Here is a 23,394-nt window from a genome sequence, read left to right as displayed (position 1 = left end):
TGAAAGCTTCTTGTCAGTTTGGATTCAAGTCAGGGCCGGCCCAATCAATGGCCACTGATACATCCACTTTACTTGCGCCAACCCGAGAGCGGTGGGCTTTCGGACGTTGTTTGCCGAGAGACGACGTTTTCCAGGGGGCCTGCTGTTGGTCATCACATAGCCTTGCGAGACACATCAGTAGGCCTGTTGAGTCGTGTCATGCCGTGAGTGGCAGGCACCCTTGCTTGCTTGGACGACGGAAAAGTCTGGAAGTCAGGCGGGCGGCAAGTGGCCAGCTCCGCCTTCTCCCGGTTACGAAGGCATGACTGGACGGGCGGGCGCTGCACGAGGAGCGAGGCGAGAGGTCGATGATGAGCGACCCGCTCTGTCGAAACGGCCAGACCAGACGCAGGCGCCGGTCAAAACGCTATCGGTGTAGGGCTTGCCATGTCGAACATGAAAGGGCCCACCTACCCACCCACTACAAAACATGCCGCGGCCACGGCCACCGCCGCCCGTCGTGCGCTACCCGCTCCGGAGCCGCTTGCCTGGTTTGCGCCCCGTCTGAAACGGTGCAATCCGCTGCTAATAATCATCAGGCTTGCACACCTGGGATAGCGAGCGGCAGCCGTGAGTGGCAGGGCGGTGGCCAATGCGGGAGCAGGGGGGCAGGGCGGGCGGGGCTGTGCTAGACAGGCGTCGCAGCCAACGCATGGAAGACGACAACAGAGGCTTGCGCCCGAGCGCGCAACGACAAGGAAGCACGGCACCAGGGACCGGCGATCTGAGTGGGACGGATGGCCTCGCCCGTTAGTCTGGGGCCGCGTGCGCTCAAGGTGAAAAATGTCTCAGCGGCTGCTGGACCATTCCTTAGGGGGACGGACGGACAGACAAAGCCGGCTCGTTGCTGCATGCAGCTGCGTGCGAGCGAGCTAAGCTGCTTGGCGACGCTCGCACGTAGCACTGATTGGCCCGACGCATCGGCGAAGAGAGGGGGATCCATGCCCACGCCGCGGCGGATGGGCCGCTCTTTCGCCCTGCCCTAGCGCGTCAATCCCGGCGGCGTAAGCAGCTGCAGTGCCTGGGCGCTCGCGCCGCCGCCATGTCGGCGCTGCCAGCAGGGGGGGTGTGTCGCTTGCGGTGGTTGGTGGCCAGCATGGGCCACTTAGCCTGCGCCTTCTTACAATATTAGACAAGCTCTTGTCGCGCGACTCGTCATTAGCATGCGCATACATCATAAGCTGCCCTCTCTCTCCTCCGCCTCCAACCCTCCCGCCTCGCACACCTCAGCCTCCCTCACCCGCCTCACCCAATTGCAACCCTCCGGTTTCTTTTTTAACTGTTCTTGCTTCCGCGCCCGGCCACAGGAATCCTGGTGTTTTCTTGTCCGCACGGCCGCTTGGATCTACCGCTTTAATTCTTGGCCTGCTCTCTCTCCGGTCCGTCCTTGGAGCCCTTTGCTGGACCGCTAAGGACGACACATTTCCACCCTCCCCCCGCCTCCACCATGTTGCCCACCCCGCCCGCATCGCCTACGCTCAGTGGAGGTTACGCGCCGCCGCAGCAGCGGTTGGGCCAGGTCCTCGCCGGCCGTTTGCAGTTTATCGGAATCCTCGGTGAGGGCGCCTACGGAACCGTCTACAAGGCCGTGGATATCCAGTCCGGAGTCCAGTATGCTGTCAAGGCCCTGAACAAGCTCAACCTCGAGCCCCGCCAGAGGAAGTTCCAGCAGCGTGAGATCCAGCTCCACCACTTGGCCAGTTCGCACCCGAATGTCGTGTCGCTGGTCAAGATAATGGACTCGCCTGAGTGCACATACGTAGTTCTGGAGTACTGCCCTGATGGCGACCTCTTCTCCAACATCACGGAGCGCGGAAGGTATGCCCGCGATGACGAACTTGCCCGGAGAGCTTTCCTGCAGATCCTGGATGCCGTTGGGTACTGCCACTCCCTCGGCATCTACCACCGGGACCTCAAGCCGGAGAACATCTTGGTCACCGACAACGGTAGCACCGTGAAGCTTGCTGACTTCGGCCTTGCCACCTCGGATCCTTACACCTCGGACTTCGGCTGCGGCTCCACCTTCTACATGTCTCCAGGTATGCATTCCTCTCAACGATAGTCCTTGCGGGCACTTGCTAACCCGACGCAGAATGCCAACAGCCCAACCCCAAGGCTTACGCATCTTACGAGTCATCGGCTAATGACGTCTGGTCGTTGGGCGTCATCCTCGTCAACCTGACTTGCGGACGCAACCCATGGAAGAAGGCCTCCCTGGAGGACTCCACCTTCCGCGCATTCATGAAGGACCCCAACTTCCTGAGGACAATTCTTCCCATCTCGTACGAACTGGATGCCATTCTGAGGAGGATCTTCGACCCCAACCCGGCCACTAGGATCAAGCTTCCCGAACTGAGGGACCTGATCCAACGCTGCCCGAGGTTCACCAAGGCCCCCACTCCCATCTACGCGCCCGCTCCCATCTCCACTCCTCCGATCCAGCCGTATGACCAGTGCAACCCGGGGTTCCAGCCTGGAATGATGCCCATGCCGCAACCCTACATGGCCAACTTCGTTCCTCAGGCGCCCATTTCGCCGCCGCCTTATTCGCTCCAGTATCCCGAGCTGTCCATCTCTTCTGGAAGCTCCGGGTCTGACACCGGATCGGTCTTCTCCCATGTCTCCTCCTCTTCCTCGGCTTCTTCCGCCTCTTCAGTCCAGCATGTCAACGTGCCATGCCAAGGCGCGGGCATTGCTCCCCACCATTCATACGTCCCTAGCCCGGCCAATGCCTGGTTGAGCTCCTACTTCCAGCAGGCCGGCAACCTGGTGAAGCAGTTCTCCCAGCAACTGTCCTTCCAAAGGCCACTTTGCGCCCATTAGACGGAACCATTCACCGGCACTTAACCTATTACGGAGATTTCCCGATTATCTTTTTGACGAGCCTTCTTCACGATGTGTTCTATACTACTTTTCCCAAAAGTCACGACGAGATGAGCTGTACTGTGGTTTTTTTTTTCAGTAAGGTGTTATGGGGCTGGTCTGGGTTTGGCGCAAAACAAATCACCCACGGCGTTTCAAAGACTTTTTTTCTACCTGGTTTTGGCTTCTGCCGAGAACGGATATAGACCACGGGGTTTCCGGTTGCTTGTATTGATTTTAATCCCTCCGGATCCTCCACCCGGGAGGTCAGTCGCTTCCTCCTTAGATGGCGAGCGGATATCTGCCTTTTTTCCCCCTCATATCTTCTGCCAAGACCGACCAGCTCAAAGGAGACACGGAGCACAGAAGCAGTATTCCAAGGAGTCTACTTCAATGAGCACGTGGAGTGTTAATCTTGCCGGAGATTTCTTTGCTCCATTCACATTCATTCTGATACCAGAGCAGAAAAGCTCATTTGTAAGACTAGCGCGATTTGACCAGATACGATGGAATGAGATGTCCTAGCGAGAGGGACACAGCTTTCTACCAACTTCAAAAAAAAATCAAACGATAGATCTTGACGCATCATAGCGCCAATTGTTATGTACTTTCCAAGCCTGTGAAATCAATCCCTTGGTGACGAGCGAGTTTCAGTGATCGGCAAAGATTGTGCCGGACGATGCATGTTAAGGGTAACGAGCTACCGACTGGACGGACGTCATAATCTCGCTTCCCCCTTTTCGTGACGAGATTAGGTACTAGCTCGCAAAAGAGAAGCGCGACTCGGGAGTGGTGCGGCCAGGCCCCCACGCCAGCGGCGAGCGGGCAACCAACCGCCAGGCGCCGCGGACCCTTGGATCCCAGCCTCCACCGGGGGCAGCGAACCGGGATGGGAGGGCTGGATCTATTGCCTCGCGCGGAGGATGCAACCAATAGCGCCCCTCAGCGGCGATGGGCGGCCCGAATACTTGAGGCGCCATGGAACCCGCTGCCCTTCACGATATTATTGTCGGGCACGCGACAGGATCTCCTCGTAGGCAGGTCATCTGACGTAGCCTCACGCGCGGAAGGGAACCAACCGTCTAGCGTGCTGAGACCCAGGCCGCCCCGACGTGACGGCAAACCCCCGGGGGGTCGCACACACATCATGATCGTCGGGACTAGGCAGGCTGATGATGAGAACCGTCTCGTTTCCATCGCACAGTGCATGGCGCAACGTGCGACAAACAGCGAGGAGGGTGGCAAAGGACTCGAGCGCTGGTCATACGGCTTACCTAGCAGGCCGCGCCCATTGGGCTGTTGAGCATGCGGGCGAGACTTGGCCACTCAGTGCGTGCCCCTCCCTGGAGCCTGGCTGACGAGGCGCGGAAATGAGATGCTGCTTCAATAACAGCGCCCGTCGCATCGATGCCTTGTGGCTCTCTCTCGCTCTGGGGAAACGAATGGGAAGTAGTGTTGCCTATGTCAATGCAACGTGCCAACTCCACTAGGCGCCGGTGAGAACGCCACCAGCCCGACTCCGTCCACAGACACACCACGCGCAGTCTTCAGCTTCGCTGTCAAGCCTCTGGACCGGGCGCCTTGTCCCACGCACACCGCTCGTCTTCTCTGCGGGCCCCGATGCACGCCCATAGCCCAAGGGATGGCTGCTTATCGACAATCGAGCCTTGCCCTTCTTTCCGCCTTCTCCACACGGCAGCGGGCGAAGGAAGGCGGGAAGGTCGGCGTACACCGCGATCCCCGGCCTCGTTTCGATGGAGATCTTGCGCCCGACGGAGCCCGCCCTGGCCGCAAGCTTCCCGCTACGGTCTCACGAGCTGGCTCGAGTAGATTGCGACCCCAGAGTTGTTGTTCGTACTTCGCAAGTCTCGTGCAGGGTGGCTGGCCCGGCGAGCCCATCAGTGGGGCAGGCCGGGGACAGCAACAGAAACACCGCGCTTCCTGGAGGAGGCGGTAAGGGCCTGAGTCGTTGGTTGCAGATTGCCACGATGCACTCTCGAGCCAGTGGCCAGCGTTGCAGCGTCGAGCGCCGCGCCCCTCTGTGCCTCCACTCCCCACATGTCGAACACTGCCGCCTCCACCGTTGGTCTCCAACACCATCTGCGTGCAGAGCGCTTATGCTGATCTCGCTTCCCGTGGTATTAATGCACCGAACGCGCAATCAGGCGCGGCGCCGCACGACCGCATCACAGTTAATCAATCCTCAATCAGCTTCACACGCGAGATTCGAGAATCCGTCCTTACTCTCTGCCGCACAACTGCCCCCCCTCCTCGTGACCTGCCGCCCGTCGTCATCGCGGGCGCACTGCCGCTTCAAGCCTCCCGCATTGATCGATGGGACGTCGAGAGCCTTCACGCGTTTCAGCTCGTCGCACATCCCCCCGTTCACACCAAGCGTCATCTCCTAACTGTTGACGGCCAAGCGGTCCAGCCCATTCGCCCAAGCTGCCGCCGCAAGTGTCGCCCTCGGAGCTTTCCAATCGAGATGATGAGACGCGTCAATCTGAGATGCTTCTCTTGCCCATTGCCCCGTGCAGCCGCGCACACCCCGTCGCACCCATGCCACCCATGCTCGCTGCCGGACGGGAAACCGTGATGATGAGCAGCACAGGGCCCGCGGATGGGAAGGGCCCTCTCCCAGGGCGCCGTTGCCTAGCCCGTCGGGAAATGCCAACTTTTTTCCTGCGCTTGGCGCCGGTGAGAGCGCAGCCTCTCTCATCACCCCCAAGCCTCCTCCCAAGCCTGCCCTCCAACAAGCCGCCACATTCTGCTCATCCCGTGCTTCACAATGCCATTCCTCAAACTTTGTATCCATGCTCCTTTTTTTTCTTTCTTATTTATGTTTTGCCCTTCTCGGGAGCAGTGACTTCCGTTCCGTCTTGGGACCGGTCTGCATCACAATCCTTCCCCGTCCAGACCATGACGCATCCATTCCCTCGGGGAAGCCGGGCACGGTGACAGGGCGCGGGAGGGACGGTAGGCAGGTGGTGTGTGCGCGTGTGAGGAGGCGGGAGAGCGGGCGGGCGAGAAGGGAAGGGCAGAAAGCACGGGTGCCGGTGCGGGAAGGCTGTCTCATTCAGACGTCAGCGCCAACACCACCCTGCCCGTCATCGAGATTGATGATCACATAGGCCCTTTTCCTCTGCTCCTCACCAACACTAGCTATCCGCCGCCAACGCTAGATGCCTTAGCCCAGAGGGGAAGCAGCGTCAAAAATGGCCGATGACGACTGTACCGTGGCTCGGCCGTATTCCTTTCGTCCTTTTCTTTTTTCTTATTCTTCCTGTTGTCGTCGTCGCGTTTGCTGACTCTAGTAAGGCCTTGCCGGGAGCGATCCGCTGGTCCAGGATTGCGCCTCCCCAACCATCTCCAACCCCCAGCCCGTCATCTCTGTTGCTTGGCGGCCGTGGTCCCACGCACGACACATGGTGGCAATGCTCTTACTCGCATCAGCTGTCCTAATCTTGTGTTTAGGTATCTATAGCACCGAGTGCAAGCCCCGCACGTTGTCTCACAGTGGTCAGCAACGTGCAAAGCTTAATTGATCGAAAAACAAAATTCCGACGCACCAACGTTCGTACGTGCGTTTCTCCGGTCACTGCGTGCAGTCAGTCATCCGCCACCTCTTCAGCGACGGCAGTAGGCTCAGGCTCGGACCCGAAGGGGGAGCGGAAGAAGAAAGTAGATGATGCCTGCTTCGGACCGTACGTGCTGCAGGAATTGTCGAATCGGAGACGAGACCCAACAAGCCGACTACTACAGTGATGATATCCAGCCTTTTACAGCATAGTGAGTGGCGCGCTGTGAGAAAGGTAGGCTAATCATGCTCAAACTCTATTTCCGCATGCATGCATGTAAAGCTGCAGCTGAGGGGCTTGCACCACTGCTTGCTCTTGATCATGATCTCGGGACCCTTGGAGTTACCGAGCCATTCGGCATGCCCTCCACTACAGCCCTCGCCCTCGTGTTGCGGGTGCTTGCAGCATAGCTTGTGCTACTAGCCTGCAAGCATATGCCCTCCCCGCATTTTTTACTTCCAACCCTTGCACCGTGCTGCGGGATGCAAGCGGAAAGGGTTTGAGCCGGTTAGTATATTCACGGGTGCATGTCTGGTACCTCGCATGTCTTGTCTGGATGGGTGGGAGCAGACCGGTGAGTGGTGAAAAGCTCCACGTGTATCAGGTGAGAAAATAGCATGGTGCAACGCCTTTTCGCCATGATTCGCTGGCGTTGCCTCACGTGGTTTGGCTGCTGATCTCAAGGCTGAATATCTGAACCCGGATGCGGCCAGACGTCGAAGGCTTGGCAACGCTGTCAAGGTGTGGCCCTCGGCCTTTTCGGCGACCCGATATCAAGATCGGTGCTGACTATACGCAGTGAGATGTGGTTAGTTGAATGAGTAGCTTCAAACCCCCTCGAAAAAGAAAAAAAATCTCATCTTCATCGGATGATGATGCAGGTACCGGACAGGCATTGCCACCCTGGCCGCCCCGAAACACCCACCGCTACTCGTGAAATACCTCAGACTAGCGTCCAAGGTGAATAGAGGTGAGGTATATCCCTTCTCAACCGGGGAGGCATGGAGAGATCTGGACATGAACAGACTAGTGGCCTCGAGTCATTTGGCGTACCCTAGCGTAGCCACGCGCGTCGTGGAGTACGAAGGAGGGTCGTTTCTTTGGTGCCGAACGAAGCAATGGCGCTGTCAACCATGGAAGCAATGGTGGAGCCTATTGGTGGCGAGCGACAGCGCAAGCCACGGACCGGATGCCTCCGAACCAATCTTGACGCCGCCACCGGAAAGAAATCCATGCCGAAAGGATTTGAAAAAGGCAAAGCTGATGAGAAGAGCCGGCGCTGCGCCTATTGTAAGAAGCGCCGGCACTAGGCAGCCGTGAACAACCACTCCTCCGTCCAGAGCCGCGCTGTGGCGTTTCAGAGGCAAAGGATTGTGCGGCAGGAGGGTGAAGTCAAATCGTGGAAACGGAAGGATCTCTGTCGGTGTTCCTCAACAATTGCCTCGCCGATAGGGCGCTCACCCTTCGTTGGGTTGGAGATCTCGGTTCGGCCGATCATGCGGGCCACTTGATCCGTGACGCGTCCAACAGGGCTGTGTTGAACATGACGTTCTTGCTCAGGAAGGAAGGGACTCAGGAGATAATCCGGGAACCACGGCGGAACCGACTCGGGGCAGATGTCAACGGGTGCTCCCGGTAGATCGATCTCCTACATGACGACTGACGGAAGCGACGGGCCAAGGACCAAAGATTGTTTGGAAGCCAGACCCGCTGGGAAACAACGAAAACGAGACCTTCAGGAGAAACAGTGAATCCGGTAGGAAACCATGGACGCGACTTGTTTCGCCATCGAAAGCCTTTTGTCGCCTGATAACATGCAAATATCCCGCAAAGGCTGCGTAATAGATGGATTGTCGGTCGGTTGGTGGTCCAGTTGTTCGTCATGGGCCCGGGAAAAGTGGGGAGCAAGGAAGCCCTATGTATAGGCAGACTGTATAGGTAAGTTCCCGTCCAATTGTGTCCTGCTCCTTCGATAGATCATGGTGCTCAACATGACGCACTCGCGAGCATTCCCCGGGTAGCCCCGCCGTCCAAGTCCACAGTAGTCATCCGCAGCTCCCCATGGCTATTGAAAAGGCACACGTTGCTGAAGCATTCCAGCTGTTCTCGCGCTCTAGGTGCGACTGCGTGCGCAAGCGTCGATGCACCGTCAGCTTCGTAGGATAGTAATCTTGCGATAGCACGGCTCGTCCCGGCCAGCCATGGTTTGACGCAGCCCTTCCCATCCGACAAAGCCGCTAGGGAACAATATGGACGGATGCGATCCTAGTGATGTCGCGAAGCGAGAGTCCTGAGAACGGAGCCCCTGAAATGGCACGCCGCGCCGTGTTGGAGTCAGGGCGTCCGTGTCGAGGGAAGGTGATGGAACGGCGGAAGATTGCGGACAGGGATGGCGGTGTCGGTTGGCAGATTCCACGTAAAGTGTTCGCTGGACAGCGGTCTGAATGGCGGTCGACGGCCGGCACTGGATGGGATAAGCAGACGCAAAGGCGTGGTGGGTGGTGAAGGGGAGAGAGAAAAAGAGGTGCAAGTCGCGTCGGGCAGCGCGCGTGTTTTCAAGGCAGACAGGCATCCGCTGGCGACGTCACCCCGCTAGACCCTGGTCCGCCAACAACAGCCAACAGCTCGCCGACTTTTTTGCTTGCGTCGCCCGCAATCCTCGCCCCAGCCATGCCGCTCCACCGAGAATTGCGTATCTGCGCCTGAGAGGCCGACCTCTCTCCGCTTCCGCTGCTCCACGCCAACTCTCCCGCCCAGGTCCCGCTGGCATGCCGTCTCCATCCGAGCCCAGTTCGACGCCTGCGCGTCGCATGAGCCGCTTTTCCGAGGACTTCAGCACAGCCGTCACCTTTGGAACGCCGCACCGCTGCCGCCAGTTCCAGCCCCACCGGGAGCCGTTGGCTCATCGCTCCGACCTGCGCTCCATCGAACACAAGGTCAATGGCCCGCTGAAGAACCTGAACCCTACGAGGGCGCACTACAACATCGTGGGCGAGGGCGGCAAGAGTGCTCATGCCGATCCGGGCCCCGGAATCTCTTGGAAGTGGACGTCGAGAAACAATCGCAAGGGCCGCCATGCACTGCAAGTCCGTGCTGTTCCTTCGGCCGCCATTCACCAGGACTTGCCCGGGAGGACCAACCACCCTCCCCAGATCCTGCGCGGGGTGCGCCGCATGCTGACCAGCTATCCTGTCTGGGACGTTTCCTATCTCACCGCTGTGGTCTTCACCCTGGGCAGCATCGTGTGGGTTCTCAATGCCTTCTTCGTGTTTCTCCCCCTCGTCCAGCCATCGTCCGAATTTCAAAACGAGATTCTGTACGGAGGAGGCATCACAGCCTTCCTTGGTGCGACTATCTTCGTCGTCGGCTCCATCCTCTTGCTACTAGAAGCGGTGAACGAGGAACGCGCCGGATGTTTTGGCTGGGCTGTCGAGCGGTTATTCCAAGACCAACATTCGCGGAACTCGAGCTCTCAGGCGTCACAGCCAGAGACACAGCCCGATGTTGAGAAAGTCGACCAAGAACGCCTCGTCGTACGTGTCCGCCCCGAAATTCCATGCGACCACCACCATTCCAACCGGAAGACATTCGTCAAGTCCGCCACCGCCCACCCTGGCAGTGTTCGCAAGTGGCGGTGGATGCCGTCGTGGGAGGAACTGCGCAACCACTATCTGCTTGAGCTGGGCTTCCTTGCTTCTCTCACCCAGTTGGCCGCCGCCACAATCTTCTGGATCGCAGGTTTCACCTCCCTCCCGGCCATCTACGACCACATGTCCGTCGGCCTGCGGGACGGCTTGTACTGGACCCCGCAGATTGTCGGAGGATTGGGTTTCATCCTTTCCGGCGCCCTTTTCATGGTTGAGACACAAGTGACGTGGTGGAGGCCCGCGCCATCCGTGCTCGGCTGGCACATTGGCCTCTGGAATCTGATTGGCGGCGTCGGTTTCACGCTTTGTCCGGCGTTTGGCTACGACACTAGTAGCTGGGGCCAGTATCAGGCGGCATGCTGCACGTTCTGGGGCAGCTGGGCTTTCCTGATTGGAAGCCTCGTCCAATGGTACGAGAGTTTGGATAAACATCCCGTGGAATACAAGGAGGACGATGATGAAGAGTAACTTTCTTGTCATGTTGGATCAGCATCTAACTAATTTTTAATCATGTCGTGAAATCGGTTTTGGGGAAAAGGCACGGTACACTGGCACACGCGAAAGATACACATTGGGACCTAGAGGAAACCATCGTCATTTTGCTTTTTATATACACTTGTCAAAAATTCCAAGGATCATTCTGCTTAGGTTCTTACCTCTCCACAACCAGTTACCCAGCTTTGTCGAGACTGCTCTGCAACTGGGGATTTAATATGCTGAGTGCAGCCACGTGACTTGTGAGTGAGAATTTAGAAGAAAATGGAGACAAGGAGTAGTGACTACGCCAGATGATACATAGACCTTGCCGGGAAGCAATTTACCTAATGACAAAGAAAGGGCGCGGATATGATTAGCTCCTCTCTCTGGCTTGGAAAGCTTTCTACAAGCTGTCTCGTAACCCCTGCGCTGGCAGCAGTCATACGCGCTGCTTGTTGAGATTCTTAACTGGAGGCACCAATTACCACTAGCACGAAAGTAGAATCACACTTTTACGAGGTTCTTTCTAATTCAACTCTTCGAAATGGCTCTTGTTTGACTTGGATAGTGGGTGGGCGGAAGAGAAGGGGGGCAATATGCGAACGGTCCCCTAAAGCGTACAAAAGCTGCATTTCAGGACTGGTCAAACCTGGCACACACACCAACAAGCTCATTTGTTTCTATAGTGGAATTATCAAGCAAGAGCGACTGTTTGTCTGTAATTCATGGCCAACCTCTCTCGCCGCTCAACAGCCCCAAAACAATTTTATTTCCTGGTTGCGACACTCAAAAACCCGACAAGATCCAAAATATGCGATCCGCCCTAACAAAACGAAAAGGAGACGAAATATTGCTCAATCTAGCGTGTCTGCATGACCGAGATATCCCTCACCAGACCCCCTCCGTTACACCCACTCAAACTCCCCACCTCGACAATTCCCTCCTCACCCTCCCTCCCCAACACGGCGCAAAACACACCTCTCACATCCGCTCTACTCACTCACTCCCCAATCTTCTCAAGCTCCTTGATCCAAGCGGCCACAGGATCCACCCTCTTGTACGGATCCACATTCAACCACTCGGCATCGACGAACACGCCGGGACCCAGGGTCATCTTGCCCCTCCCCACAAGCAGCTGACTATCATCTCCCTCGTCGCCCTTCCCCAGCTTCTCCCACGCCTCCAGCACCTCCTGCCCGTCCTGGATTCCCGCGACGGGGTCTTTCCACACGCTGACGGCGAACTCCTTGCCCTCCCGGAAGAAGAAGTTGGGCAGGGAGGCCAGGGTGGCGTTCTTGTCGGGGAACGGCTGCATCGTCTCCTCGCGGACGTCGTCGATGAAGAGGACAAGTGGGGTGCCGTCGTGGGAGGCGTCGCGCTTTTGCGGCGCTGTGGGGAAGGACAGGCTGATGGCCGGCGCGGTGAGCTGGATGTTGGGGTAGCGGAGGAGCGCGTGGTCGATGTGGAGTTGGGCGGAGTCGGTGGCATCGAGATCGCCGTAAAGGTAGAAGGGCATCCGGCCGCTAGGATAGTCCGTGGCGAGAGAGGGTCCGGTGAGGGGACGGTCGAGCCACTTGCGCTTGACTTTGACTGGGACGGACGGAAGCATAGGTCGGCTAGTGAGAGAGTTAGGCGTCAATCACTTGATCGGGTGCGGGAGGTAGAAGGGCAAGACGATGAAGAACGTACGTCATGTCGGAATTCAGGTATCCGACCAGTTCTCCAGACTCGTTGATAGCCTTTGTCAGATCAACGGCTTGAGTTGTGGAGAAGGTGATGAGCTCTTCTGGGTATTGCGACTTAAGAGTCAGATAGTCGTGTTTTGTGTCTTCGGGAAGATCGACTTCAAAGATGGTCTGACGGCGATGGTTTGCGGCATGGAAGCTGGGCTTGTGTACGAAGTAGATTGGATCTTGGCCTTGTACCAAGAACTCGTGGTTGTCTTCGGTCAAGGCATTACGCTCACGGGAGACCTGATACTCGTTATCTTCACTGTACAAGGCCTTGTATTTCACCACGGTCACGTACCGTCACCTCTTCCTCAACCACCTTCTTGAAGATGGTTGTCAGCTCAGTGATGAAGTCCTTCTCCGTTGGGAAAGGCGACATGACAACATTGCGCAATACGAACAAGTCCTCGTTGTCATCTCTCAACCCGAGCCTCTCCTTGAATTTTCGAGCACAGTCGCCGTACAACTCCGGAGAAAACTCAGTAGACGTGAGATAGAGTGGGATCTTGGTCGGGTCGTCACCGGGGGAATCGACCGAGAAATTCTCCACCACGCGCCGCATCAGATAGTTGGCCTCGAGAGTATCCGTATTAAGCCGGCCCTCTGTGGTGCGGAAGTTGATCGCAAAAGCGTTGATGTTCAAGTCAGAACCAAGCTTGCGGAGAAGGGAGAGCGCAGTGTCGCCGCCGGGGCTGGTACTGCTGTTCGTGACAATTTCGAGGTTCGAGGACGAGAGGATGTTGTCTCGGATCCACTGCTTCTCGGCTTCGATGGATTCGGGGGTTGCGTTGGGCTCAAGCTCGGAAGGAAGCATGTTGAAAGGTACAACAACAAACTCCATTGTGTCGTCCGTCATTGCTGCCCACTGGGCGGAAAGCTGTTATTGCCGGTGGTCAGCTCCGCCTTTTGTGTCAACCGTCGGCTTGAATTACTCACCCTGCTGCAGGAGTAAGTCACTTCTCCCAGCAATGCGCCGTATCCATCAGGGTTCAGTCCGATGCACTTGTTCGACATGAAGGTCGACACGGCTGAGGCTCCGGGCTTGCTGGCCAGATGTCAATTACTCCACAAAATCTCGCTTTGGCTGAGAACACTTGCCTTCCTTCTAATCCATAGATACCAATGCTGGAAGTTGAGCCTTGGGAAAGATACGGACTCGTCCAGGTTATCAGATATCGCATCCGGCCATCACGGTAAGCAAGTCCCCCTGCAGGGTAGGGCACATAGCCCGACTTGTGCGGGTCCAGCGTGATCGAGTCCGCTTGCCGCAACCACCACAGGTCCTCCTGAGTATCCTTGCGTAAGGAACTATCTGGAACGAAGCCCTCTGCATCTCCCAGGCCTACTGGTAGAGTCCCCATGAAGCCACTGCCAGGGGTGTAGTCACGTGGCAACATGGACGCGAAGTAACCTCCCCAGGCTGCATCAGCGTGAACGAGGAAAGAGAGACCTTTCGCCTGGAAGCGACGGCGTAGGGAGAGGATTTCACCCAAGGGATCGACAGCACCTTCCTCGGTCGTGCCAATGATGGCAGCAACAGCATAAACAGCCTGTTTGTTTTTGAGGTTCTCCTCGAGACGCTTCTCGAGCTCCTCCATGTTGATTCGCGCTCCGTAGTCGACCGGGATGCCGACCATGTTTTCGGAACCAATGCCAGCAACGGCTCGTGAACTGTCAGCTCTACAACGTGCATTGGGGGACGGCCGGGTTGCTTACCGCCTCCTTTCGGCCAGGAGTAGTGACGTGTGTTGGAAAGCATGTATTGGGCAGGCTTCTCGATGCCAAAGTCGCGATCCAAGGCTTCTTTGCCACGAGACTGAATGCCATACTGATCCAAGATCTGTTCGATGTACTTGGAAGAGATGCCGTAGTCCCGATTGAGACGGTCCGGGATGTCAAGAATTGTTCCAGGCCTCAGGTTCAGTAGCTCCCACGTGGTCAATTCTGTGAAGAGCTTCTCCACATTCTGAGCCGTCTTGACGGTGAATGTGTCTGCCAAAAAGCCAAGAGGCCCATCGAAGGCTTGACGCATGGCGAGAGGATAGTACTTGATGTTTCGCGCTGAACAGTCCTCCACATTAGCCCATGACACTGGCCAACGGGGGCTACGCTCCTGTATTTTTGCCGAACTTACCGACCCTGTAACGGTCAGCATCGCCTCACCATCAGACTACAGATGTTTACTTGCCAGATTGACTCCAGATTGGCGACGGTGCCACCACAGGTAATGTGTCCCCACCCGACCGGCTGTGACGGGTTGGCTACTGAGGTTTTTGGCTCAGATATGTTGTAGCCGAGCATCTCGCAGAGTTGCTCCCCAACTTTCAGCTCGAGAACAGTCGTGATTGGAGAAGCCTCGAATGCCACGTTGTTCGGATTGTAGAGCATGGTCATGAAGTATCCAAGCATAGCAGGCATACTCATATCCTGCCAGGCGTGTTAGTTCCTGAGAAGCCAGGGATGTACTGCTGTCTCTGGGAAACTCAACTGTTGCCATATGGGCCTGGTATCTGGGAGAGAAGAAGGGAATCGAGGTTGCGGACATCATTTGTGACAGGTCTCCGACGGCTTTGGCGACGGATGCAGTGCGCTTCTGAAACGTCTCCGAGGCTTGGATATCGTCGGTGATGAACTCCTGCGGGGAACAGTCAGTGGAAATGCTACCATGTGCCCTTGCTTGTTCAGAGTGGCGGTGGTTGCGGTAAGAATAGAACGGGGGAAGGAAGCGGGGTCAGAGGCAGGGTTGGTCGAATGGAAACATGTGCCTACGCCGTCTTCTGGGAAATAGTCCAGTCTGCCCTTCTCGAGGTGGTCGAGGATGACGTTCATGTTGTCTTTGAAGTAGCTGAGGTTCTCGGCTCGGGGACCTATGAAGTAGGAGCTGATTGCTTGATGGCTTTTGTCCTCAACAGACTTCTTGGAAGCGCCGCTGGTGAAGACATTGCCGTTGTCTTTCTTGAGCTCAATGCCACCGGTGATGCCACTGAGGCCCTTTGAGACGTCAATCCCGGCATTGGCAGAGATACTGCCCACCTTGGGGACACTTATGCCGGAACTGGTATTGGCCTTTCCGAGCGAGGGGGCGCTCAAGCCAGCGCCGAAGGTGACCCCCCCTAGGTTGATTTTGCTCATGGCTGATGCAGGTGCTTGCGGTTCTGTGGTGCTCCGTGAGAGGAAGGTGGTTCTTCACTTGTCAGGTGAAGCTGTAATGAGACAAGAAACGACCACGGCGCGCCAGACGACGTCCTTTTATGGCCGAGGCGCCCGCCTCCGAGCCTAAGGCATAATTCCGATCCAGCTTGCAAATCCTCGGCGTGCAACAGCTTCCCCTCACCGGTGGCGCATCACAAGGACTCGATGTATGCCTTTGGACAATTCCAGATCGCCAAGGCATTGACACACAGCAGACCACGGTGCACTTCGGCAGCCCGTATCTGCAAGGCTGGTGGCGTGGGCCCTATGGGATCGAGTGTTGAGATAGGGTCATCAAGCGAAGAGGCATATATGTCGTAAGTGGAGTTTCAACCCGATCGAGCATGCTGATCAGTGAAGCAGTCTTGCGGACGTCGAGTGATAAGTTCTGTATTTTATTCCAAAGGCCGAATTCCTTAGAGCCCGCGTGGCACGGCGCAATCGCCTCTGAGGCATGAGATGAGAGCTTCAAGGAGGCCTCGGCGTGATGGACTAGTTGTCGTTTGAGGAGAATAAGGTAGGTTCCACGAATAGTGTACAACCACATGGGAACGGACGAGCGGGGCATGCGTCCTGGCGTTTTCGCAGCGCAGGGTGAGTCCGCGGGATCTTGCAGAAGGGCCGGGCCGTGGAGTGGGGAAGATCCCACAGATGAAGCATGGGATCGAAGATCGAAGCCGACGCTATGCGAGCCGGTGTGGTGAGGTCGAGATGCAGCGATTGGCGAATGAATGCGAGCCAACTGCGGTGGCACATTTGGTTGTGCTGAGCCGGCTTTCCCAATGCGGCTGGCGCTGCCTTTGGGCGGGGTCAAACGGCAGCAGCGACTGGCACACGACGGAATCATCGACACGGTGCGTCGCATTACTTCGCCCGCAAGGACTTGTCTACGTCTACCACGCCTTTCCCCCACTCTTATGCAGATCACCCCGAAACTCGAGTCGAAAGCGGGCGAGACTGTTAAAGCTCAGCCCATGCCAACATGTTAAAAAAAGAAATGCCAAAACAATCGCTCAGATCCCTTGCCTCTCCCCCATCCCACGCTGAAACGCCATGCCGAGAAATGTTAAATGATAATCTCCCCAACTCTCTACCCTTTGCGCTCTAATGCACGCAAAGGCCGAATGCAGATAATACTTGGGAGAAAGGGCAGATGGGTGAATGAGAGGGCGTGTTTCCGTCGTTCCCGCTCGGATTGTTAAGAACCGAGCGGATGAGGGGTATCATAACTTTTGCTTCACTTCGTCTAAGGCTGCGCAAACTCCTCGGGCGGAGCGCAAGTGCAGAAGAGGTTCATGTCACCGTAGGCTGTCACGTGCGTTAGTCGACTGCTCACTTGGCGGGCAATGAGGACTCACCGTCGTCCAGCCTCGTTGTGCTCGGCCAGAACTTCTTCTCCCTCAAGTACGGCAGCGGGTACGCCGCGTACTCTCTCGTGTACGGCCTCTTCCACTCCTCACTCAACAGATCCTTCTGGCTGTGTGGCGACATCTTCAACACATTACCCTCTTTGGGCACCTCGCCCTTCTCAATCGCCTCGATCTCCTTGCGAATCTGAATAAACGCTTCACAGAATCTGTCGAGCTCCTCCTTGCTCTCGCTCTCCGTCGGCTCAATCATGAGCGTGTTGGCCACCGGCCAGCTCATGGTCGGTGCGTGGAATCCGTAGTCCTGAAGGCGCTTGGCGATGTCGATGGCTTCGATGCCAGCCGTCTCCTTGAACTTGCGCACGTCGAGAATGAACTCGTGCGCGCAACGACCCGCGGCGTTGGTGTACAGGATCGGGTAGTGCGGCTTGAGCCGGGAAAGGATGTAGTTGGCGTTGAGGAGGGTGAGCTTGGTGGCGTGGGTGAGGCCGTGCCCGCCCATCATCTTGATGTAAGACCAAGAGATGGGCAGGATTGAGGAGGATCCCCAGGGCGCGCCCGAGACCGGAGCAATGGCCTTCTCACCACCAGTCGGGACAATGGGGTGGCCGGGGAGGTAGGGGGTGAGATGCTTAGCAACACCAATGGGGCCAACACCAGGACCACCACCGCCGTGAGGGATACAGAAGGTCTTGTGGAGGTTCAGGTGGCAGACGTCAGCGCCAATCTCGCCGGGCGAGCACAGACCGATCTGGGCGTTCATGTTGGCGCCATCCATGTAGACTTGACCGCCATGCTCGTGGACAAGCGTGCACACTTCCTTGATCTTGGGCTCGAAGACGCCAAAAGTGCTGGGGTAAGTGACCATGATAGCACCAAGCTCCTCACTATGCTTCTCGCACTTGGCCTTCAGATCATCCATGTCCAGGTTGCCAGTGCCAGTGTCGCACTTGATCGTCACAACACGCATGCCAGCCATGGCGGCACTAGCAGGGTTAGTGCCGTGGGCAGACACGGGAATCAAGCAAATGTCACGCTTCTTGCCGGGCTGCTGCTCCAGATACTTGCGGATGACACGAAGGCCAGTGAACTCGCCCTGGGCTCCAGAGTTGGGCTGAAGAGAGACGGAGTGGAAGCCGGTAATTTCAGCCAGGTCCTTCTCAAGCTCGGTGATGAGAGTGGCATAGCCCTTCGCCTGGTCCTTGGGAACGAATGGATGGATGGACGAGAACTCGGGCCAGGTGATGGGCGCCATTTCCGTAGTGGCGTTGAGCTTCATGGTGCAGGAACCCAGCGGAATCATGGAGTGGACAAGGGAGAGATCTTTAGACTGAAGGTGATGGATGTAGCGGAGAAGCTCGGTCTCAGAGTGGTGGGTGTTGAAAACCGGGTGGGTCAGGTAGGGTGTCGTACGCTTGAACTGCTCGGGAATGCCAGCCGCGTTGACTTGCTCGGCAAGCGCCTCGAGATCGGGGAGGGTCTTGACGCCAACAAAATGGCCAAACACGTCTAGGATGTCCTCGATGTCATTCTTGGTGATGGTCTCGTCCACAGTGATACCAATGTGGCTTTCATCAATCTTCCTCAAGTTGATCTTCTTGGCGTCCAGGACCTTCTTGATGAGCCTGTCCGAATTGTTCTCCGTGTCAACAACGACAGTGTCAAAGAGCACAGCCCCCTTCTGGCCAGTGCCCCGCTTTCTGGTCTCAAAGCCAAGCTGGTTCAAGCCCTTTTGCAAAACTCGCGCGGCAGTAATTGTCCTCTCGGCAATGGCCTTTAAGCCCTGAGGGCCATGGTAGATGGCGTAAAACGCACTCATGTTCGCCAGGAGGGCCTGGGCTGTGCAGATGTTACTGGTGGCCTTCTCCCGGCGGATGTGCTGCTCTCGGGTCTGCAAAGCAAGCCTTGCCGCATTGTCTCCCAGGCGGTCCTTCGAGAGGCCAATAAGGCGACCAGGCATCTTGCGCTTGTGCTTATCGCTCACAGCAAAGAAGGCAGCATGAGGGCCACCGTAGCCAAAGGGCACGCCGAAGCGCTGCGCGTTTCCGAAAGCAATGTCCGCGCCAAACTCGCTAGGGGGCTTCAGGACAGTCAGAGCAAGTAGGTCTGTGGCAACGCTGACGGTGGCACCAAGCTTGTGTACAGCGTCCGAAAGAGCCTTGTAGTCCTCCACACCACCGTATGTGTCCGGGTACTGCACCAGCACACCGACAAGATCCTGGCCGATTTCCTGTACACGCTTGCTGCCTTCCTTCAGCACGTCGCCGGTCTCAATAGTGATACCAAAGCCCTGAGCACGAGATTCGAGGACTGCGATGGTCTGCGGGTGGCAGCTCTCGTCCACAAAGAACACCTTCGTCGGCCTCCTGAGCCTGCTCGCGGGCAGCGCATTCATAGCAACCGTCATGGCCTCGGCGGCAGCCGTTGGCTCGTCCAGAACGGAGGCATTAGCAATTGGCAAGCCAGTGAGGTCGGAGACCATAGTCTGGAAGTTTAGCAGAGACTCCAAGCGACCCTGGCTGATCTCGGGCTGGTAGGGGGTATAACTGGTGTACCAGCCGGGGCCTTCGAGGACGTTACGCTTGATAACCTCGGGCGTGCGGGTGCCCGCATAGCCGCAGCCAATGTAGCTGCGGTAGACGCTGTTACCATCGGCAATCTCGCGAAGGCGGCCTATTAACTCGCTCTCGGTGTATCCGTCCTGGCTGAAAGCCGTCTCGCCGGTCTTGGTGCGGACCTGGGGCCCGTCGATCTTGAGATTGCGGTCCGACAGCACGTCCTCAGGCACGACCTGCTTCACGAACTCGTCAAGCGAGCTGACAGGCGGGTCGAGGACCTTGAGCATCTGCTCGGCATCGCTGGCGGACGGGCCAATGTGGCGGTGGGGGAAGCTATCGAGCGGTGCAAAGGCGGAGCCGCGCTTCTTCGCCGGGGTGTTGCCGTTGGTGTCTGCGGTCGAGCTGGTGTAGAACGTGCGGGCAAAAGAAGCCGGCCTTGAGCTCTGCTTCAGCGTCGCCAGGCTCTGGCGCTGTGCGGCGCACAGGAAGCGGGAGTTGCGCGTGGCGCCATCGCGCGAGAGCACGAGACGCGTCGCGCGGAAGCTTGCCCTGGCGCACTGAGACTGCATGATGGGGATCGAGACTGGAGAGAGGGCGCACCCGCCCCTTTGCGCTGCGTGGATGGTCTGCTTTGGCGAAAAGGGCGAAGGGCAGTGTCGAATTTGCTGTGGCGGTCGTGACGTAGGACCAATCCAGTCCCAGGGAACCGTGTTGCTACTCAGGAAATGGAAAGCGTTCCGCACGCGCGGGCTGGGGGAGGACGAACGTCAGCGTCAGGTCGACCAGGCCGCTAGGAACAGGTGCTCGAGAAGTCCTTTGGGCGTGCTTGCACGGAATTTCTATTCTGTGGGCGGCCGCAGGGTGGTTTTGAGGCGCTGGTTATCAGCGGCAGAGCGCGCGCTCGGTGCTCTCGGGATCCTCGCCGAGTCCCAAGGCCCGGCCGGTGTCGGAATCTTGCGGAGCGATCCCATGCGACGCGGCTGAAAGGCAAGATACAAGAGTCAGCGCCCAGGCACATGTCAAGATGGTATCAGGTAACGCCTCCGTTCGCACGATGCTCATTGGCCCGAGCCCGCCATAGATCACCACCATCGTCAGTCCGCGGCGCCATATGACTGGCCGAAACTGCATATTCGCCGAACTGCGTGCCAAGTGAGCCGACGAGCCGCTTGCCTGAGACCTCGTGGCGCCGCCGCGCAGGCACTCCCTGATGAAGACAGCATTTCAATTACTTCATTGACTACGCAAAAGTACCAGATCTCCGCTGCTACTCGTTCCAGAATTTCCAACCGACAAGAAATCCAGTCATCTGCACGCTCTGTGCCCCAGCGCCGCCGCTCATACTGATGTGACAAAACTTTTGTGCCCCCCTGTCCGCCTTAACGCCAAAACAGGAAAATTTAACCCTCTCGCTAGCCAGCAAACGTAACCGCATCCGCTTGCAGCCTTGCTTTCATCGCCCCGGGCTCGCTCCCGATCCCGTTCGTCGCGAATAATATGTCTAGAAGAAAGTACCAAACGGGCGGGGCTGCATCCACTAGCACGGGTCCGAACGTACTGTACAGAGAACAGGAGCAACTCTTCTTAAACGCCGTTGTTGCATGTTCAATTGGTCGAAGATGAAGGATTTTAGTGAGTGCCGTTGACCATGGGCAAATCGAAATCGGCCGGAGCAGTGAGGATGGAATATTGACCACCCGCGCCAGCCCAGTTCAGCTTCTTCTCGCGAACGGCCGTGTTGTCGATCATGGTCGCAACCTCGATGTCATCGTCGGTGCCCTGGCCAGTCTGATAGTTGGCCGAAAAGCCCCAGGAGTAGGCCTTGCCCTCCTTGCTGATGGCGATGTTGTGGTCCGTGCCGCAGGTAATGAAGGTGGCGTTGATGTTAGGAAGTTCCGTAGGGACCTTGAGGATGCGAGGCCTGTCATGCTCGTCTTTCGTGATCTTGTCCTCTCCAAGACTCTTGAGTGTATCCATGGGCAGACCCATTTGGTAACCGTCCAGGCGGCCCCAGACAAGGCACTTGCCATCTTCGGTGACAGCACCAGAGTGGTGTCCACCGCCGTCGATCATCTTGATCTTCTCATCCGACAGCGTGGAAACCTTGGCGGGCTTGAGAATGCATGCCTCCTCTTCGCCTGCATGTTCGGGAATACCCGTCTCGCCGAAGTTGTTAAGACCCCAGGCCCAGACGTTGCCGCTCTTGTCAACAGCGAAAGAGTGGTACGAGCCACAGGCGATCTGGGCAATCTTCTTGCGAGGCAAGCCGAACTCACGGGGAACAAGTCCCTCGGTCTTGGTGCGCTCAACCACACGACGGCCCAGCTGGTTTTGCTGACCGCTTCCCCAAGCGAAAACATTGCCATCGGCATTAAGAGCAAGCACGTGGTTGGCGCCGCAGACGATATTGCGGATTTTCTTCAGGTCCGGAAGGAGGACCGGGGTCTTCTGAATGAAGCTCGTCTTGCTGAAGCCGAAAATGCCTTCGTTGCTGCGGAATGTGCCCCAGCCGTAGACAAGACCATCATCGGTCAGAGCGAAAGAGGCGCTGTCGGAGGCAGCAACCTGTACAAATTTGGTGTCCTCCGGAAAAGCGTCCGAGGGTATGGCGGTAGGAGTCGCTTCCTTAGGGTTCATTCCACTGTCATCGCCAGAGTCAGAGCTGTCGTCACTCTTGTTGTCATCAATGTCCACAAGACCGCCATCCCAGGTAGTATCGCGGCCTAGAGCGCCCTGGTCGTTGACGCCCCATGATAGGATCTTGTTATCGTGGGTGAGGGCAAGAACGTGCATGCCACCGGTAGAGACCTGTACGACACCAACGCTGCTGGCAGGGAGCAGCGGGTTGAGACGCGGGCGCTTAACGTCAACCGCGTTCTTCGCGGTACCAAGGCCAAGCTCACCCGAGCTGCCCTCACCGAAGACGTAGACATGGAGCTTCTGGGTGGGCGCCTTGTTCTTGTCCTCATCCTTGAGGCGCGCAATGCGTATCTTCTTCGCGACAGGAACTTCAGGCTCCTCGGTGGCCTTGCGCTTCCTGCTGGTCTTGGCCGGAGCGGTTGCAGTAGAGTTGGACGAAGCAGCAGTGTCTTGCGTCGGCTGATCCTGCGTGGCCTCGCTGGCAGTAGCTTGCGTGGAAAAGCTCGCAGTCGCGGCGTCATCGCTCTTGGAGTCACCTGTAGTCGCGCATCGTCAGCACATGTCTATCAAGTAGAAAGGCGCAATGCGCCTCAAACAATCCGAGGGCGGGACTTACTCTTCTTCTTGGTTGCGGCCTTCTTCACCGTCTTCACCGTCTTCTTCGCTGGAGCAGACGCGTCGACGTCCTTCTTTGCGGGCCTGCCGCGCTTGGCCGGGGCCTTTTCCTCGCCATTGGTGGCAGCCTTCTTCGTGGGGGCTTTCTTGGTGGTTGCCGTAGCCCTGGTCGCCTTGGCGGCTGGCTTCTCAGCGGCAGCCTGGGGGGCAGCGGTGGCCTTCTTAGAGGCAGCGGCAGCGGCAGCTCTCCTGGGAGGCATCGCGACGACGGATGATGGATAGCTGAGCTGTGTTGAGTTGAGTATGAAGCTGCGCGATGGCGACTCGCTCGAGTGAGCTTCGGTTGATGGTAGCGCGATGCAGCGGCCGAGGTTGGCGGGTGGCAGCAGCAAGCAGGAGCAAGCCTTTATGCAGCGCGTTTGCCTAAAGGTGTGGGTGGGAGGAGGATGGATGCCTAGCTTGACGGAGGCAACTTGATGCAAAATGCTTGGTTCGAGGCAGATGCGGAAATGTGCAGAAAAAAAGTCGCGGGATGGAGGTGAATAGCGCAGCTTTGTTTTTGAGCGCAGGAGCTGATGTGATGCGACCGGGGGGCTTTCGCGTCGCACCGCATTCCGCCCACCGTAGCGACGGCCTGTGCGCCCCAGCGACGCCCGCCAAGCGTCTGTCACCAGAGAGCCGCACTGAGC

At 57.5% G+C, this 23,394-nt stretch overlaps 6 protein-coding genes across 6 annotated transcripts; 2 read left to right on the top strand and 4 right to left on the bottom strand.

Annotated features, from left to right (window-relative positions):
• Positions 1-1,486: 1,486 nt before the first annotated feature.
• On the top strand, positions 1,487-2,862 carry SKS1 (Serine/threonine protein kinase; the record flags this gene model as incomplete). Its single annotated transcript, XM_066772738.1, has 2 exons — positions 1,487-2,078; positions 2,132-2,862. 2 exons carry the CDS (start codon positions 1,487-1,489, stop codon positions 2,860-2,862), a joined length of 1,323 nt encoding a protein of 440 aa, XP_066638017.1.
• A 6,427-nt stretch (positions 2,863-9,289) lies between these two features.
• Positions 9,290-10,594, top strand: SLS55_001241 (uncharacterized protein; the record flags this gene model as incomplete). The annotated part of the gene is made up of 1 exon (XM_066772737.1): positions 9,290-10,594. One exon carries the CDS (start codon positions 9,290-9,292, stop codon positions 10,592-10,594), a length of 1,305 nt encoding a protein of 434 aa, XP_066638016.1.
• Positions 10,595-11,603: 1,009 nt separating this feature from the next.
• On the bottom strand, positions 11,604-13,147 carry SLS55_001240 (uncharacterized protein; the record flags this gene model as incomplete). Its single annotated transcript, XM_066772736.1, has 3 exons — positions 11,604-12,219; positions 12,293-12,590; positions 12,619-13,147. 3 exons carry the CDS (start codon positions 13,145-13,147, stop codon positions 11,604-11,606), a joined length of 1,443 nt encoding a protein of 480 aa, XP_066638015.1.
• A 291-nt stretch (positions 13,148-13,438) lies between these two features.
• SLS55_001239 (uncharacterized protein) lies at positions 13,439-15,465 on the bottom strand (the record flags this gene model as incomplete). The annotated part of the gene is made up of 6 exons (XM_066772735.1): positions 13,439-13,488; positions 13,526-13,996; positions 14,050-14,394; positions 14,508-14,760; positions 14,822-14,968; positions 15,103-15,465. 6 exons carry the CDS (start codon positions 15,463-15,465, stop codon positions 13,439-13,441), a joined length of 1,629 nt encoding a protein of 542 aa, XP_066638014.1.
• A 1,306-nt stretch (positions 15,466-16,771) lies between these two features.
• GCV2 (glycine decarboxylase subunit P) lies at positions 16,772-20,019 on the bottom strand (the record flags this gene model as incomplete). The annotated part of the gene is made up of 2 exons (XM_066772734.1): positions 16,772-16,833; positions 16,884-20,019. 2 exons carry the CDS (start codon positions 20,017-20,019, stop codon positions 16,772-16,774), a joined length of 3,198 nt encoding a protein of 1,065 aa, XP_066638013.1.
• Positions 20,020-21,079: 1,060 nt separating this feature from the next.
• Positions 21,080-22,965, bottom strand: SLS55_001237 (uncharacterized protein; the record flags this gene model as incomplete). Its single annotated transcript, XM_066772733.1, has 2 exons — positions 21,080-22,626; positions 22,707-22,965. 2 exons carry the CDS (start codon positions 22,963-22,965, stop codon positions 21,080-21,082), a joined length of 1,806 nt encoding a protein of 601 aa, XP_066638012.1.
• Positions 22,966-23,394: the final 429 nt, after the last annotated feature.

This window comes from Diplodia seriata, assembly GCF_021436955.1.
Source record: "Diplodia seriata strain FDS-637 chromosome Unknown scaffold_1, whole genome shotgun sequence".
Lineage (NCBI taxonomy): Eukaryota > Fungi > Ascomycota > Dothideomycetes > Botryosphaeriales > Botryosphaeriaceae > Diplodia > Diplodia seriata.
The sequence above is the reverse complement of the archived record's forward strand: the minus strand, read 5'-3'. Positions and strand labels throughout refer to the sequence as shown.